General features: G+C 57.1%; 5 protein-coding genes and 1 non-coding gene across 6 annotated transcripts; 3 read left to right on the forward strand and 3 right to left on the reverse strand.

Moving 5' to 3' along the window:
- The first annotated feature begins 1,193 nt into the window (after positions 1-1,193).
- N656DRAFT_782394 (MCM-domain-containing protein) lies at positions 1,194-4,509 on the forward strand. The gene is made up of 3 exons (XM_064815758.1): positions 1,194-1,396; positions 1,481-4,124; positions 4,204-4,509. The coding sequence occupies exons 1-3, from the start codon at positions 1,324-1,326 to the stop codon at positions 4,235-4,237; spliced, it is 2,751 nt and encodes a 916-aa protein (XP_064667509.1). The 5' UTR covers positions 1,194-1,323; the 3' UTR covers positions 4,238-4,509.
- Positions 4,460-6,286, reverse strand: N656DRAFT_736885 (Ribokinase-like protein). The gene is made up of 2 exons (XM_064812733.1): positions 5,990-6,286; positions 4,460-5,857 (listed from the first exon to the last, which is right to left on the reverse strand). The coding sequence occupies exons 1-2, from the start codon at positions 6,114-6,116 to the stop codon at positions 4,605-4,607; spliced, it is 1,380 nt and encodes a 459-aa protein (XP_064667510.1). The 5' UTR covers positions 6,117-6,286; the 3' UTR covers positions 4,460-4,604.
- Positions 6,287-7,160: 874 nt separating this feature from the next.
- On the forward strand, positions 7,161-8,996 carry N656DRAFT_770630 (uncharacterized protein; the record flags this gene model as incomplete). The annotated part of the gene is made up of 4 exons (XM_064813789.1): positions 7,161-7,204; positions 7,317-7,922; positions 7,976-8,483; positions 8,553-8,996. 4 exons carry the CDS (start codon positions 7,161-7,163, stop codon positions 8,994-8,996), a joined length of 1,602 nt encoding a protein of 533 aa, XP_064667511.1.
- A 570-nt stretch (positions 8,997-9,566) lies between these two features.
- Positions 9,567-11,463, reverse strand: N656DRAFT_715123 (acyltransferase ChoActase/COT/CPT; the record flags this gene model as incomplete). The annotated part of the gene is made up of 2 exons (XM_064812029.1): positions 9,567-9,693; positions 9,755-11,463. The coding sequence occupies 2 exons, from the start codon at positions 11,461-11,463 to the stop codon at positions 9,567-9,569; spliced, it is 1,836 nt and encodes a 611-aa protein (XP_064667512.1).
- Positions 11,464-12,619: 1,156 nt separating this feature from the next.
- N656DRAFT_t115 lies at positions 12,620-12,722 on the forward strand. Its single transcript has one exon. It is a non-coding gene; the product is annotated as a tRNA-Leu (tRNA).
- A 514-nt stretch (positions 12,723-13,236) lies between these two features.
- N656DRAFT_715076 (SWI/SNF complex-like protein) lies at positions 13,237-15,438 on the reverse strand (the record flags this gene model as incomplete). Its single annotated transcript, XM_064812025.1, has 3 exons — positions 13,237-14,664; positions 14,724-15,262; positions 15,315-15,438. 3 exons carry the CDS (start codon positions 15,436-15,438, stop codon positions 13,237-13,239), a joined length of 2,091 nt encoding a protein of 696 aa, XP_064667513.1.
- Positions 15,439-15,745: the final 307 nt, after the last annotated feature.

Raw genomic sequence — 15,745 nt, forward strand, 5'->3', positions numbered from 1 at the left:
GTGATACACAACGAATCGGAGCGGCCCCGAGGGAAAACATTGGCGGGTTGCGTGCAACGTGAGACTTGCATTGCATGGTGCGTGAACCAGTCCTTTCGGAATGGTTCGCCCGGGTGTGTCGCATCTCTGCTTGTTATATTATCGGAAGGCAGGGATAGGCTGTCTAATCGGGCGTACTGCTGCTGGTTGTTGCTACTACAACATCAAAAGTACGCAGTAGCTGCTGGTGCCGTACTCAACATCGACTGTCTGGCATGACATCAGGCGAGGTCAACAATCCATAATGGGTACAGCATGACGGGGTGGGCCTACTCTTCGATCGTAACTGCATCCGCCCGGCTGCCGATGGAGTGATGGACATCGTAATGACCAGCCGTGACGGCGAGGTGTTCGGAGTCGGCAAGGGTCCGAAGCTGGATATCCCAGTGAAACGACTCCCGTCGTAATCTGACCCCGGAGGAAGGGCAGGTGAGCATTCCCGCGAGTCCGCGACACATCGTTCATTGGTCTTCATTAGCGGCTCTCTTGCCTGCTTCCTAAGCAACTTACTGGCACCATCGCTCGCTTGCTGCAGAAGACCAGCGGTAGCTAGTCAGCTCAAGAAGTTATCTATCTCTACTCCGTTGCTATGCAGCAATCAACAGGAATGATGTTCCTCCTTCCTCTCAAGCATACACCGATATGGAGATGGTAGATGAGTCTGTAAGCCGATAACAATAAACTGCCACTCGCGACGCGCGTATCCGGTGACGCGCAATACTTATGTATGCTATGTATGCGGTGTCGCCATATCAGATCTGCAATGTGAGAAGAATTGCATCGCATGATTCAGAGATAACATTCGAGCGAGACCTTTTTCTTGGATAGAGTGAGCAGAAGATTGTAGAAGGGTACGAATCAATTTTCAATGTAAATTACGTTCCTCCGAAGCCTAACGCAGGGAATCGGTGCTCGCAGAAGTTCTGATAGAGAACAGCAGAATGAAGAGATTGAGAGGAGGCAGGTGTTAGACAGGCACAAGACGTTGGATTCCATAGGTAAGCTCGTAAAGTTCACAGTAGGTAGCGTAAACGGAAAGCGGTGAGCAACGCTTGTAAGCCAACGGAGTGGGGCAGCTTATTCTGCCATCAATTAAACAATTATCAGGGGTAGCGCGCCAAAGACGCGACTCTCGCGTCAGACGCGTTTTCTCAATTCCCCTCCCCACAACTGTCCAGTGTCTCCCGTTCCCAACATTCGCTTTGGCTGGCTAGCCGACAAACTTTTGTCTTTTCTCTCCCTTCCTTCAGATCTCTCTGCGCAGAATACGCAGAATACAGCATCATGGATAGTTTGATGCTGCGCGATGAGGCGGCGCGCGACCGCGCGCGCCAGGCTTTGGAGTTTCTGGATCCCCGTACGAACATTCTATCGCTTCGCTTTTGATTTTTCGGGAAGCCTTGGATTACATTGCTGACGGCATTATTCTACTTCACTGCAGACGATCAACATGCACGGAGTTACAGAGCCGATATCATTTTGATGCTCCAAAAGAACCTTCGCAGACTCGTCGTTAATATCGATCATGTCCGCGACCACAACCCCGAAATGGCCGACGGGCTGCTTAACGACCCGTTCGAGTACACACTAGCCTTCAACCACGCACTCAAGGAGATTGTCAAGACATTGCCCCAAGCCAGGCCAGACCAAACAGATCCTGATGTTCTGTACTACTGTGCGTGGGCCGGCAGCTTCGGCCTCAACGCCTGCAACCCGCGGACCCTGTCATCGCAGCATCTGAACAGCATGGTTTCCATTGAGGGCATCGTCACACGCTGCTCTCTGATCCGCCCCAAGGTCGTCAAGAGCGTGCATTACAACGAAGCCAGGAATATCTTCCACTTTAGGGAGTATCGCGATCAGACCATGACCAACGGCGTCACGACGTCGAGCGTGTACCCCCAGGAAGACGACGCCGGTAATCCCTTGCTGACCGAGTACGGGCTGTGCACCTACCGGGATCACCAGACCATTTCAATCCAGGAGATGCCCGAGCGAGCCCCCGCAGGCCAGTTGCCTCGCGGCGTCGACGTGATTCTCGACGATGACCTGGTTGACAAGGTCAAGCCAGGCGATCGCGTCCAGCTCGTGGGCATCTACAGGACCCTCGGCAACAGGAACACAAATCACAATAGCGCCCTGTTCAAGACGGTCTTGCTAGCGAACAACGTAGTGTTGCTGTCCACCAAGTCTGGCGGCGGGGTTGCAACCGCCACGATTACCGACACGGATATTCGGAACATCAACAAGATTGCCAAGAAGCCCAAGCTGTTTGACCTGCTATCGCAGTCTCTTGCTCCAAGTATCTACGGCCATGAATACATCAAGAAAGCCATCCTTCTTATGCTTCTCGGAGGGATGGAAAAGAACTTGGAGAATGGCACACATCTCAGAGGTGACATCAACATCCTGATGGTTGGCGACCCGTCCACCGCCAAGTCTCAGTTGCTTCGCTTTGTGCTCAACACGGCTCCCTTGGCCATTGCCACGACCGGCCGCGGCTCCTCGGGGGTCGGTCTGACAGCCGCCGTAACCTCCGACAAGGAGACCGGAGAACGTCGTCTCGAAGCTGGCGCCATGGTCATGGCCGACCGTGGAGTCGTCTGCATAGACGAGTTTGACAAGATGTCGGATATCGACCGAGTCGCTATCCACGAAGTGATGGAGCAGCAGACTGTGACGATTGCGAAAGCCGGCATCCACACTTCCCTCAATGCCCGCTGTAGCGTGATCGCCGCCGCCAACCCCATCTTTGGCCAGTACGACACGCACAAGGACCCGCACAAGAACATTGCTCTTCCCGATTCCCTGCTGTCACGTTTCGATCTCTTATTTGTCGTCACAGACGACATTGAAGACACCAGGGACCGTCAGGTCTCGGAGCATGTGCTGCGGATGCACAGGTACCGCCAGCCCGGCACCGAGGACGGCGCGCCGGTCCGGGAGAACGCGGGCCAGGCGCTCAACGTGGCGCTTAACCAGCAGGCCGACACGCAGCGGCCGACCGAAGTGTACGAGAAGTACGACGCGATGCTTCACGCGGGTGTCAAGGGCACGGGGCGGGGCGCCAACAAGAAGCCCGAGGTGTTGAGCATCCCCTTTATGAAGAAGTACATCCAGTACGCGAAGACACGCATCAAGCCCGTCCTGACCCAAGAGGCGGCAGACCGCATCGCCGACATCTATGTCGGCCTGCGCAACGACGACATGGAAAGCAATCAGCGCAAGACGAGCCCCATGACCGTGCGTACGCTCGAGACTCTGATCCGTCTCGCGACGGCTCATGCTAAGGCACGGCTTTCCAACCGTGTCGAGGAGCGGGACGCCGCCGCGGCCGAGTCGATCCTTCGCTTCGCGCTGTTCAAGGAAGTCGTTGAGGACGGGTCGCGCAAGAAGCGGAGAAAGACGCGCCCGCTCGAGGACGTAGACGAGGACAGCAGCTCCAGCGATGACGACTCGGACGGCGATGAAAGGAACGGCACCGCCGCACGCAGTAGCACGGCAGCGCGCAGCACGCGGTCGACGCGCGCTGCGCAGCGCAACGGTCGCCGCAACGGGCGCGGAGGAGGAGTAGCGGCAGCCAGCACACCGGATGGCGACGTCGACGGCACGGGGGCGGACGGAGAAGAGCGGGAGGAGGAGGAGGAGGAGGAGAACATATATGACGCCACGCCAAGGCGGGCGACGCGCACCACACGCACAGCCGCCGCCGCCTCTTCCTCCTCCCAACCATCCTTCGCCTCTTCGGTCCCGGCATCCCAGCTCCGCACCCAGACCGAATCCCAGGCAACAACAACTAGAGACGATGAGGCTTCCGCCTTGGCCTCTCGCGCAGCTAACCTCACCGTCGAAGATGGTGACGACGAGGACGAGGACGGACCTCGGATCAGCGAGCAGCGCCTCGAAGTGTTCCGCCGCGCACTCGGCCAGCTGCTCAGCACGCCGCTGTTTGAGGACGACGCGGCAGAGGTGGGCGAGCTGATTGAGGCGGTCAATCGCAAGGTGGGGAGTGCCAACGGTGGGGCGTTTGCGAGGGACGAGGCTATCAAGGCGCTTAAAGAGATGGATGCGAGGAATCAGATTATGTGAGTTTGCCCCTTGTCCTTGATGCGATGTAATCCCTGCTGGTGGTGGTCTGGTGATTGCTAACGTTTTGGTGTGCAGGTACACGGATGGGGATTTGGTGTATAAGATTTAGTGAGGACATGGATTGTTATTGGGTTTGCGTGTCGGTATCATTGAGGGTTTACTACTATGGACGGGTCACAGCAGATGAGGCGTTTGTTTGCATTTTGACGGGTAAGACTTCAACGGATGGTTTGGGATCATTGGTACCTAGTTTATTCCGTTGCTGCGGGTAGCAAGTAGATGGCTGATGAAGTAAGCGCTGATGAAGGATAGATCCAATGTGCTATTGTTTGCGGCACATAGTCCTATCATTCAGTCATCTAGTGTGACGTCTATCCAAAGCAGGTCTATCGCTGCGGCTTATCCAACCCTCTAGACATGTTCTGATTATCCAATATCCCCATTATCAACCATGCCGCCATAACGGCTGACTCGGCTCACAAACTCTCCTGGTACTCCCGCAGCCGGTCTTCCACCCTCACCCCATTCCACGTCTCCCGGCCCTCCTCATCCACCCCTAGCACCGGCAAGCCAACCTGCTCAATGGCGAAGCTCGCCGCTACATTCCCCCAAACACAGGCCTCCTCGATCGACTTGCCGCGCGCCAGGGCAACAGCCAGGGCGCCGAGGAAGGTATTCCCCCCGCCAGTGGGATCAACCACCTTTCCTCTTATCCTTTCACCCCGTTCATCACCATCCCCATCATTACTATTAGCACGATCATCATCATGATAATAATAAGCCCTCACCCACTTCTCCAACCCGGGATCAACCTCAATCTCCTCCCGGGCAACATGTCCTTCCTCGTCCTGCAGCAGGCCCGCAAAGAGCGCCTCCATGTCCGTGTCCGGCTGCAGTCCGCCGCGCACGTACTCAGCCTTCTTGCCCCCTCCTACTCCTTTCTTCCTTTTACCACCCCCAGCATCGCCCACTTTTTTCTTTCGCCCCCCATTGCGCGCCACGAAACACCCTTCCTTCCCCGCGCGCACCACCAGCGTGTAGCTCTGCAGCGGCATGCTGGCGAGGAGCTGCTCGCAAGCGGTCTCCACGGCGGCGCGCATTTCTTCACTACTATTTGACTCAGGGGTGGGTGTGGGAGCCATGCCCATGAACCCGTTGACCAGCTCTGCATGATTAGGCGAGCAGACATCGACCAGCGGCAGGGTGTTGGTGCAGTTGAGCAGCTGGTCGGGCGTGCAGCAGTCCGGGACTGGCTCCCACACAATCCACGGCCGGGTGTACGCGTCTGGGTCGTTGGATGGGTTTGCCAGATACGCCTGTTTCCGCCGGCGCAGCAGGTCGGTCGTGAGCTCCTGGCAGCGGAGGGGTGAGCAGATCAGGTGGATTGCTTTGGCCTGTAGTAAGGGGGTGTCGGTTAGGTCGGCGGCGGTGAGGCGCTTTTTGGGTGTTGTGTAGCGGAATGAGCGGTGCTCGGAGGTGGGGGAGACGTAGCCGTTCCAGCCCCGTGTGGTGAGTCGCGAGGGGTCGTGGCGGAATAAGGCTGAGGTTTGCCAGCTGGTGATGAGCTCTGTGAGGGAGGGAGGGAAGTCGGAGCCTTGGTCGACGATCCAGCCGACGGTTTTGGAGGAGGGTGGAGGTGAGAAGAGGCGTGCCCCCAGCGCGGAGTAGGTCCCGGCGCCCCCTGGCACGTCCCGGACTGGGGGCTTGGGGGGAGGGAATTCAATTTCATCTGGGAGGGTGTTAGTCTGCGGTGTTGATACTCACTCGGATAGGGTGGAGGTTATTGCAACGGAATGAGAATTCGCATTTCCTCTCTCGTCCTGCAGTGAAAAGTGGTATGAATGATTGTAACCGGACCTACCTATGATAAACATGCCGAGGGTCACAAAATCAATTTCCTGGTCCTCAGGAATCCCGTCTCCCTCCCGGCCCGCCTCCACAGCGGCCGGGGCCCAGACGTCGGCGTCCACGTCCGGCGCCGGACCCATGTCGATACTTGCTAACAGGCCTTTATTTCCCTCGGCCACCCGACTATGTTATGTTCTGTTTGAGAGGTAAGGATATAACTCAAGAGAGTGCCAGAGAAGAAGAGATGAAGTGAAGTAAAGCCATGAAGTTGTTTACCTACCTACCTTACAACCCGGATTATGTAAATGAAACCGGGCAACTCATGCCACACAGTGACTGGATTTGACTGGCTGATAAACCGCTAACGACGGTGAGGCAGATACGCCACAAGCCCCTGATTGGGAGCTGTTACACGCCTGTGAACTCAAGTGGTTGGCCTGTCTTTGGGCTGCAGCACTGCATTGCAACAGCTTGATCGGATCGGGTGTCTTGCAGACAGAATTGCATGTGTTGCTGGAGGAGGTGAAGCCTGGTGCAACTAAGGCACAAGTCCAGAGGTTAGGCACTTGTATGTACTTACATACGTTAGTAACGTGCCTCAGATATGGACAGATAGCGCTACAATTCTCATCTTTCCATTGGCACCTTCGGCGTTACTCCATTTTACTATGGAGCACACTATTTACCCTTTAAAAAGCAGCAGGGTGAATTCTCTATCCTGAGTCCAGCCTAAGGTAGAGGAGGAACCATTCAACCACAGGGGCAGAAAGTCAAGAACTCAAGACGGGCTTGGTCCTAGGTGGACAATCATCCTAGGCCCAAGCGAAGCGATGATTGGACAAAATTAGGGCAGCGCCCCACTGTAACGAGAGCTCCAGCGAGCTTCATCGGGTCGGCCGCAGCTTCAGGGGTTCCATGAAACTTCCATCCCAAGTTGCGCTGCCTGTCTGAGCTCTTGATGCATGTTTTGGCGGCTCCTTGGATCTCCAAGTCGTACGTAGCCTGATCGCCAATCTACCGTCGACTTCTACTTCGTTTGGTCCGCAAGACGCAAGCACTTATAGGCAGAATTTTTTTATTTGGCTGAAAAGGCTCACATTAGTTGCGTGTCTACGGATACACCAGCCCGTCACTCCTTTCCAGTTGCTGCTCTTTGGATCAACTCTCTTTGGACGCTGCCCAACATGGCCACCAACTCGATGCATAACTTGACGACGCTCATTAAGAGGTGTGTAACTCGGCCTGTTCCCGTACTACGGCACGGGCATGTTGCGCATCATTCCGCGCCGTCATCCACGCCGGCGCAAAGCGCGCAACACGGTACTGACTAAGGACAACAGGCTCGAAGCTGCCACATCACGTCTCGAGGATATAGCCCAGTCAACATTCGAACTGCCCCAGGCCGTCCCGGCGCTCCAGCAGACGCTGCCCCCTGCTCCCGTGTCTTCTGCGCCTACTCCTGCTCCTCCAGCTCCGGCACCACCAGCCCCGGCGCCGCCTGCCCCCGTCGCTCCTCCTGAGCCGCTCCCCGAATCGATCGAAGAATTCGACAACTTCATCAGCCAATCCGTCGAGAATTGGGCCAAAATCAGCAATGCTATCGGTGGTCTGGTTGCCGAGCAGGCGGCCAAGGTCGTCCAGGGATTCAAAGAGCAGCGCAAATTCCTGCTCATAACCACGAAAGCCAAGAAGCCCGACATGTCTGGCGCCGACATGTCAGTCTTCCAGGATCTCGTCAAGCCCATCGGCGACCTCATGGCCGCCGTCGGTAACATCAAGGACTCGAACCGAGGCTCGCCGGTCTACGACAACCTAGCCACCGTGGCTGAGAGCATCCTCGCCTTGGCTTGGGTGACCATCGACGCGAGGCCGTTTAAGCATGTCGAGGAGAGCCTCGGGTCCGCCCAGTTCTTTGGCAACAAGATCCTCACGGCGAACAAGAACAAGTGAGCACGTTGAGAAGGATATTTGGCCGCAGCCGCGCTGACTTTGACTCAAGGGATGACCGGCAGGTTGAATGGGTGAAAGCTTACTACCAGATCTTCCGCGATCTCGCCGACTATGTGAAAAACTACTTCCCCAACGGCATCCCGTGGAATCCCAAGGGGCAGCCCGCGGCCGAGGTAGCCAAGGCCCTGTCTTCTGCCGCGTCAACCACACCGGCCCCCGCTTCTGGCGGCGCGCCCCCTCCTCCTCCGCCCCCTCCGCCTGGCCCGCCTCCGGTCCTCAAGATCAACGAGCAAAAGCCCGAGCCCGGTCCCGCCGCGGGCTTCAACGCCGTCTTTGCGGAGCTCAACAAGGGCGAGGCAGTCACCAAAGGGCTCAGAAAAGTCGACAAGTCCGAAATGACGCACAAGAACCCGTCCCTACGCGCGGGCTCCACCGTCCCCGAGAACTCGAGCGCCGTCCGCGGAAAGAGCCCCGCGCCAGGCAAGAAGCCCAAGCCTGAAAGCATGCGGGTCAAGAAGCCGCCCAAGAAGGAGCTCGAGGGAAACAAGTGGACAATCGTATGCACTCACTCCTCCTCCCCTTCCCCTTTTCTCTACCCCCCTTTCTAACTCTCCTTCCTTGAACAGGAAAACTTTGACTCCCCCACCTCCCCCCTCGAAATCGACGTCTCCCTCTCCCACTCCCTCCTCATCTCCAAATGCACCAACACAACCATCATCCTCAAAGGCAAAGCCAACGCCGTGACGGTCGAAAACACCTCCCGCTTGTCGCTCGTCGTCGATTCGCTGGTGTCGACAGTCGACGTGGTCAAGAGCGCGAATTTTGCCCTGCAGGTCCTGGGCACCATCCCCACGGTGCTCATGGACCAGGTCGATGGCGCGCAGGTCTATCTTTCCAAGGAGAGCTCTGCCACGCGCGTCTTTTCGAGCAAGTCGGCGGGGATTAACCTTAATGTGATAGCTGGTGAGGATGGTGATTACAAGGAGATTGCGCTACCGGGGCAGATTTGTTCGTGGTTTGATGAGGAGAAGGGGGATGTGGTTAATGAGATTGTTTCGCATGCCGGTTGAGCGGGTGGTGTGCTTTCGACTAGTGTAGGTGCTGGGGGGTAATTGGATGGGATCTAGCGAGTGGGAAGCGAAGTGTCAGTCGAGGGGTGGTAAGGAGAAGGCCAGTGGGCAAGAGAGTGATGTGTAAGTTGAAGGCGAGGGAGTTGGGACTTGGGACTTGTATAGGCAAGCAGATCTCGTTTTCTTGCGTACTAGACTATAGGTGTATGCAAAGGAGAGCGAGAGAGCGAGAGGGATTACTGACAGACAAGACGTTCAGAGGCATCAACAACTGCATGGAATCCACATTCCAAAGATACCAGCAGGGTATTTACAGTATACAATAGTATCAGGCTATAAAATATATGTACAGACTCTCTTGGAGCCCACATGAGATCCCCCTCGCAAGCAAAGATCATACAAGCAAGCTCGGCCAAAATACATGCGTGACCCCAAGAGACAAACAACAGCCATGCTTGCTATCCCAAGACGACAACAATGTCTATATATCGCAGCAAGGTTTTATTTTTAGTGCCAATCCGGAGAACAGCACCCGACCGACAAGAACGCGAAAGACGCCTTGGAAAACACTTAGAGCTTGGCCTTGGGCGCCTCAAGCGTCGGCATCAGCATGTCGCGGATATCGCCAGCCGCCTCGTTGATGTAGAAGCTCATCCTGTCAGACCCCTGGCCCTTGGAAACGATGTTGAAGTTGAGGCTGTTGCAGAAAATACATTAGCGGCTATTCATTGAAATAAAAAGGGGACAGAAAGACCAACCTATTCTCATTAATCATATACGCAATGCCAAACCCGTCATCAATAACCTGGCTCCAGCCATACCCATTAAAGTACTCGGAGCTCAGCTGGCTGGTGGAGAGGTACCACGAACTCGAATAGGCATAGGCAGGGTCCTTGTAGAGCGACGGCACCTCCTGGCCGGGCTCAAGCAGACGCTTGAGGCCGAACAGGTGGCGATCGACGCCCTTTCCGTCTGATGCGGCGGAGATGTACTCGAGGTGGGCGTCGATCGCCTTTCGGAAGAGGGCCACCCGGTGCTCATTGTCGACCGACTCGTCGGCCATGGCGCGGCACCAGGCGACGCTCTCCTCCGAGACGGAGCGGCACGTCTCGGTGCGCCCCTGCTGGAACCGCCGCGTGGCGGCCGACTCGTACGTGGGGCGGTTCTTGCCAAACATCTTGAAGTAGGCCAGCTGGATGATCATTTGCACGTAGGCGTCGGGGGAGCAGCGGAACTTTTTGATCAGGCCCTTGCCGTAGCCTTGGTACGCCTGCACGGCGAGCTGGTGCTGCGCGAGGACGTTGTTGAAATCTCGCACGGCGCGGTCGATCTCGTCCTGGACCTCCTTGGTGACGACGAACCGGACGGCCTGGGGCTCGGGGAGGTTGGAGCGCACGTTGGGGTCGGAAAAGTCGAGCTTGTTGTTGAAGATGACGTCGTTGACGTAGTCGCTGAGCCGGTGCGTCGGAGTGCCGTCCATCATGCTGTGCTCGCCGATGAAGCCCGCCGTGCCGTTGTCGTTGACGATGAACTGCAGCGGCTTGTCGTACCACCGGTTCTGCCCGTCGCCGTGCCAGTAAGCGTGCGCGCGCTCCTCGAGCGTCACGGGGCTGGCGTCGTCCAGGCAGACGACGAACGAGGCCGACTCGATGGCCTCGAGCGCCTTGGCGTTGGACGGGTCGGCTGAGAGCAGTACTGCGCGCGCATCGGTCCACACGTCGCGGTTCTCCGAGGTAAGGGCGCCGACGGCCGGGACGCGTTGGCCGGCCAGCTCGTAGACGCGGCGGAAGGCTTGCTCGAGCTCAGCCGTGTTCAACTGCTGGCCGGCGACCTCGTGCGGGATCTTGAAGAACTGGTTCTTGCGGACGACGAGGATGTGCTTGTTCTGGGCAGGGTCGAACTTGACTGGGTAGTCGGCGGGCTTGGCGGGCACGCGGCTGGCGTTGAACATCCACTTGTAGCTGTCCATGCAGATGGGCAGCTTCTTCATGTACTCGGGCTCGAGCGTGCCCTGGTCAACCTGCTTCTTGAACTCGAGCACGGCGGTCGAGATGGCGGCGGCGCGCTTGGCCGGGTCGCGCCGGCGGCGGTCATCGCGGTATGAATAGAAGTAGCTCACGTAGGGCACAACGGGGTCGCGGTAGCTGAGGTAGGCCGCATCGTTCCACCACTCGTACAGCCAGTTCTTGATCTTGGGGTCCTCCCGGCGAGCTATTAGCTTCTCCTGCAGTTTCCGGCCGGGACCGTTGGGCGCGATGAACTCCTGCACCGCCTTGGTGCTGGCTTCAAGCTCTTTGGGTGTGAGTAGCGGCTTGAGAGTCCTGAGGTACCGGCTGGCCGTCTCCTCTAGTGTTGGCACTGGCAGCCGCGGAAGCGAGTCCTGGAAGCGGAGCATCGGCCCCTTTGACTTATCCTCGACATAGCCCGGCGGGAGGGAGCTATTGTTGCGTCTGCTCGCCGGGGCCATGGCTGTTATTCTCTGCAGCGCATCTGTCAGTACCAATCTTCTTGATGGACATCAAATATCGGCCATGGTGAGTCGGAGGAACAGAGGGGAGACGAACCAGCGGAGTCTTGGTCTGCATGGAAAGCAGATTTCGAAGAGCGGGAGACCGAGCCTCTGTTCGTGCGATCGCGGCCAACATCCCAGCGTCCCGAATTCTAAGGACTTGAGTCGAAAGGAAAAAGGAAATGAGAGGGGAAGGGAGAAAAGTGTAGATGGATGAGATCACAGAAGACACGAAGTCTGGAATTCACTGGAACCCGCAGGGCACTGTGGGCACAGCAAAGCCGAGGAAGGTTCCAAGGGTTTGGCGGAGCAGGGTCGGTCCTTATTTGCTCAAATGCCGTGCGACCAGCCTAGGCACTTGTTCAAGGTCCGAGTGTTCGTCCCGAGTCGCAGCAGTCTTGCAATTACTGTAGGGGTTCAATTGGAGAGTTACTGGTACAATCGAAGTGTGGATGGGTGAATCGTTGCCGAGCGAGTCCCGTCGAGCCGAGGCTATTTGCCGTCATTAGAGTTCAGCATGACCCCACTGCTGTGGCAGCTGCCGTGGGGTAACTAACTTTACGCTAGAGTTCCAGCAAGTCAGCCCCGCCAATTCCCCTCGAACTCCCTTTGTGCATCATAGGCCCCTACAAGTAACCTATCGATGACATTCCGAGTGGTTGTGTCCATGTATGGTCAGGGACTGCTGACACGCCACATCTGACGTCGCTGGCTGCGCCCAGCTGTCTTGTGCACCCAACGACCGGCGCAACGGGTGGATTGCGGGTGAGCGGAATGGATGGATGATTTTAAGCTGCCGCCCACCGTTCCGGAAAGGGTCTTCACATGTCAAACCATGTTGCCCCTAACCCACGTTTGCTCTTCCCTTCCATACCAGTTGCGAAGCATCCTTTGTGCAACTGATTCAAAATAAAAATAACCATAGGTCTACGCTAGACTATACTCAATTCTGGTGATACACCTAGGTTCTCTTACTTTCCACTAGCCACATCTCTCGGCTCCTCTCCACGTCCACACTTTGACCCGAACACCATTCGACGCAACCCAGCCACCACAAGCACCCACACATCTGCGGCTGATAGCACCCAACCACGCAACTTTTGAGATAGCTAAAGGCGGAATGGCCGAGTGGTTAAGGCGGAGGACTTAAGTTTTCTTCCTGCTTGAGTTTATCCTCTTCTCGAGAGAGAGCGTGGGTTCGAACCCCACTTCCGTCAGTTGACTTTTTCTTTTTCCTCTTATTTTTCTACCAGCACGCTACCTTTACCCTGTAATACCTCGGTGATCAAGTGCAAACAACGGCCACACAGATGTCAAATGCCCCAGTCAACAGAAATACGTGTACATTAACCTGCGTCGCACTACACTTGCCACGAGCCCACTCCGTAGCCAGTTCAGTGTCTTGCTTCAGAGCCCAAACCCATCCCAGATACCAACCCTGCCGCTACGGAACTTGATTGATTTGGTACAGCGAAGAGAAAGCCAGACCTCTCCCGTCCTTTTCATACAGCATGGTTATGGTTGCTTCCACATCACCAAGTGACTAAATAAAGCCCCCATCAAATTCTCAAACCCAAACCCCCTCCCCCCAACGCCCAGATAGAAAGAAACAAACAAAAGCCTAGGGGTACTGACTCGGATCAAAACCCATGCGGACCGGTACATGGTCTATCAAAACCTAGACCGCTTCCAAAGGGGCACCTCGCCTTCCAGAACCCCCTCACGCGCCACCTAGGCCTCGTAGCTCTTGATCTGTCCCTCGGCGCTGAGCGGCTGCACGGCGCCGGCGGGCGGCGCGGGGTGGAACGTCATGCGGTCCGTGTCCGTCATGACGTCCTGCGCCATACGCAGGCCCTGGTCTCCGCCTACCGACACGGCCTGCCGGAGCTTGTCCTGAACTTCGCGGACGCGCCGCTTGAAGGCGAGCCGGTCCAAAAACAGTTGCTGCCGTGCGCGCTCCAGCTCGCGCCGCTCCGCCTGCAGGATGGACTCCATCTCGTTGAAGTACTTCAGCTTGAGCTCCATCTTCTCGAGCGTGACATTGACGGCTGCCGATACGAGGCGTGTCATTTCACGTTCCTCGTGGGATGCCAACCCCCCGGCTCGTGCCCCCATGGCGGCTAGCGGGATGCTCGCTAAGGCGGAGGTGCTTGTGGTTGTTGTCGTCGTAGTTGTCGTTGTGGTCGTAGTCGTGACGTCCTGCCGTATGTCTACCTCCATGGTGTCCCCGCCCTCCTTCTCTTTGCCCTTGCCGTTAGCCTGGCTGGCGTCGGCCTGCGTGCTGTGCTCGAGCTTGTTGCGCAGGGTCTGCTTCAGGAGCTCGGCCGACTTATTGGCGGCAGCCGCTGTACTAGCGGGATCCGCAAGACTGGCTAGGAAGCCCACCACAGACATGACCGGATTGTCTGTTTGGCTAAAGGGCAGCTGACCGCCGTGGCTGCCGAGCATTTGCAGCCCGATGGGGGCCTCTACTTTCTCGGATTCGAGATACTTGTCCTCGATGTCGAGCTGCAAGAATTGGAGCACGCATTCCTCGCGCGTCCGGGTGCCTACATACTCGGCAATCTCGCCCCAATCCTCGTCGTAGCGCTCGAGCGCCTCGAGCAGCCGGAGAATCTCCGCATCGCTCCACGGCGCGTCCCTATCGAGGATGGAGGAGTAGGTGGGATTCTCCATGCGGGTGTAGTGGGCGCTAGTCTGGTTGCCCGGCAGGCGCCCTTCAAGGTAGCAGCTGGGACACAGGTCATACTTGACCTTGGAGTTGGGGTGCGACTGCGAGCTGTGGTAGTAAATACGGGTGCAGTCGGTGCCGCAGTTGAAACAGTTGATCTTGACAATCGGTGCCTTAGTGAGGTCATCCGTGCCAGACACGCCGTTAGTTGTCGGCGCCTCGCCGTTGGTCTTGCTGTCGGTCTTGTTGAGCTTGTTGAGCTTGGCGTTAGCCTCGTAGATATTGCGGCCGACTTCCAAGTTGAGTTCGCTCTTGGGCGCTGGGGTCGCGCTAGCCTTGGCCTCGGTATCCTTGTTTTGCTTGCCCTCGGAGACGACGGGGTCGGCCGCCGGCTGCCACGGCTGAAGGCCGCGGGGCGTGTCGCAGATAATCTTGAAGTGGCCGGTAAATGGTGGACCCACATGGGACGGCCGTTGCTCAGCGTCAACCTACAGCGGGTGTTAGCAATACTCCCAGCAGACGACGATGACAGGCTGCGTCAATTCACCTGATAATTGATTAGACCCCACTGCTCAAGGAAGGCATGCACGCGCATAATGGCACAGACGTCACCGGCCAGATTCCGACGGCAGGCAGTGACTGTTAGGTACTCGACCGGGTTCAGCCGGTAGGCGTTGATCATGAAATCACGGTAGTCCTTGTATACCGCAGGTGTCTTGCTTCGGTTCCGGTTGTTGAAGAACTCTGGCAGCGCTTTCCGCTCAATGTTGTGGATGGTGTTCATGTCGAACCAGGTGCTGTAGCTAGGGAGCACAATAGCGTGTGTCTGGGAAATCAGGTGTTCTCTCGCGGCATTCTCCATGAACTCCTTGGTCTTCACCTCGCCGGTGCCGTCAGTCCGAGTGGCGCCGCCGGACTGTGCCGACTCGTTCTTTGGCGCGTCGCCCATTTCCTCGTCATCTTGGCCAGCAGTCTCGGCGGGGGGTCCTTCGGGCGCGTCGAGCGGGTTGTCAGATATCGCACCGGGCGCAGGAGTAGTGCTGTCTTGCTTGATCGCCGGGCCAGGGCCCTCACTCATTTGCACGTCTAGATGCGATGATGGGTTAATGCATGTCGAGACAGAAGAAGTGCTAGGTACGGAATGGAAACCTGCCTTCATTTTGGTCCTTTGCCTCAGGGAGAGGAGGCTGTGCTAGTATTGGGTTCGCGCCGGGCGATGCGGCATTTGTAGGTGTGCCGTAGCTGACCGAATTCTCATCCATGTTGACGACGACAGCGAGGCTGAGGAACCGGGGACGACGCCAAGTTCAGGGGCCTCGAGCCAGCCTGGAACAGAACTGCGCTGCAGATCCAAGCTGTCTCCACACGAGGGGTATCGAGCAGTCAAAATTGAATCAAAGATATGGCGAACGGATGCAAGATGGAGTCAAAGGACTGTTCGGCGCAAGAAGCTGTGTGTTGCGATGGGTCGCAATTCGGGCGGTTCGTGATCCGTCGCGTTGCAAGAAATGTTCGCGCGCTGGCTGGTGTAGCAGAAGGAAGCTCTTGCCGCGCACCAGCCAATGGCCC

This window comes from Canariomyces notabilis (assembly GCF_033297395.1).
Source record: "Canariomyces notabilis strain CBS 508.74 unplaced genomic scaffold N656scaffold_22, whole genome shotgun sequence".
NCBI lineage: Eukaryota > Fungi > Ascomycota > Sordariomycetes > Sordariales > Chaetomiaceae > Canariomyces > Canariomyces notabilis.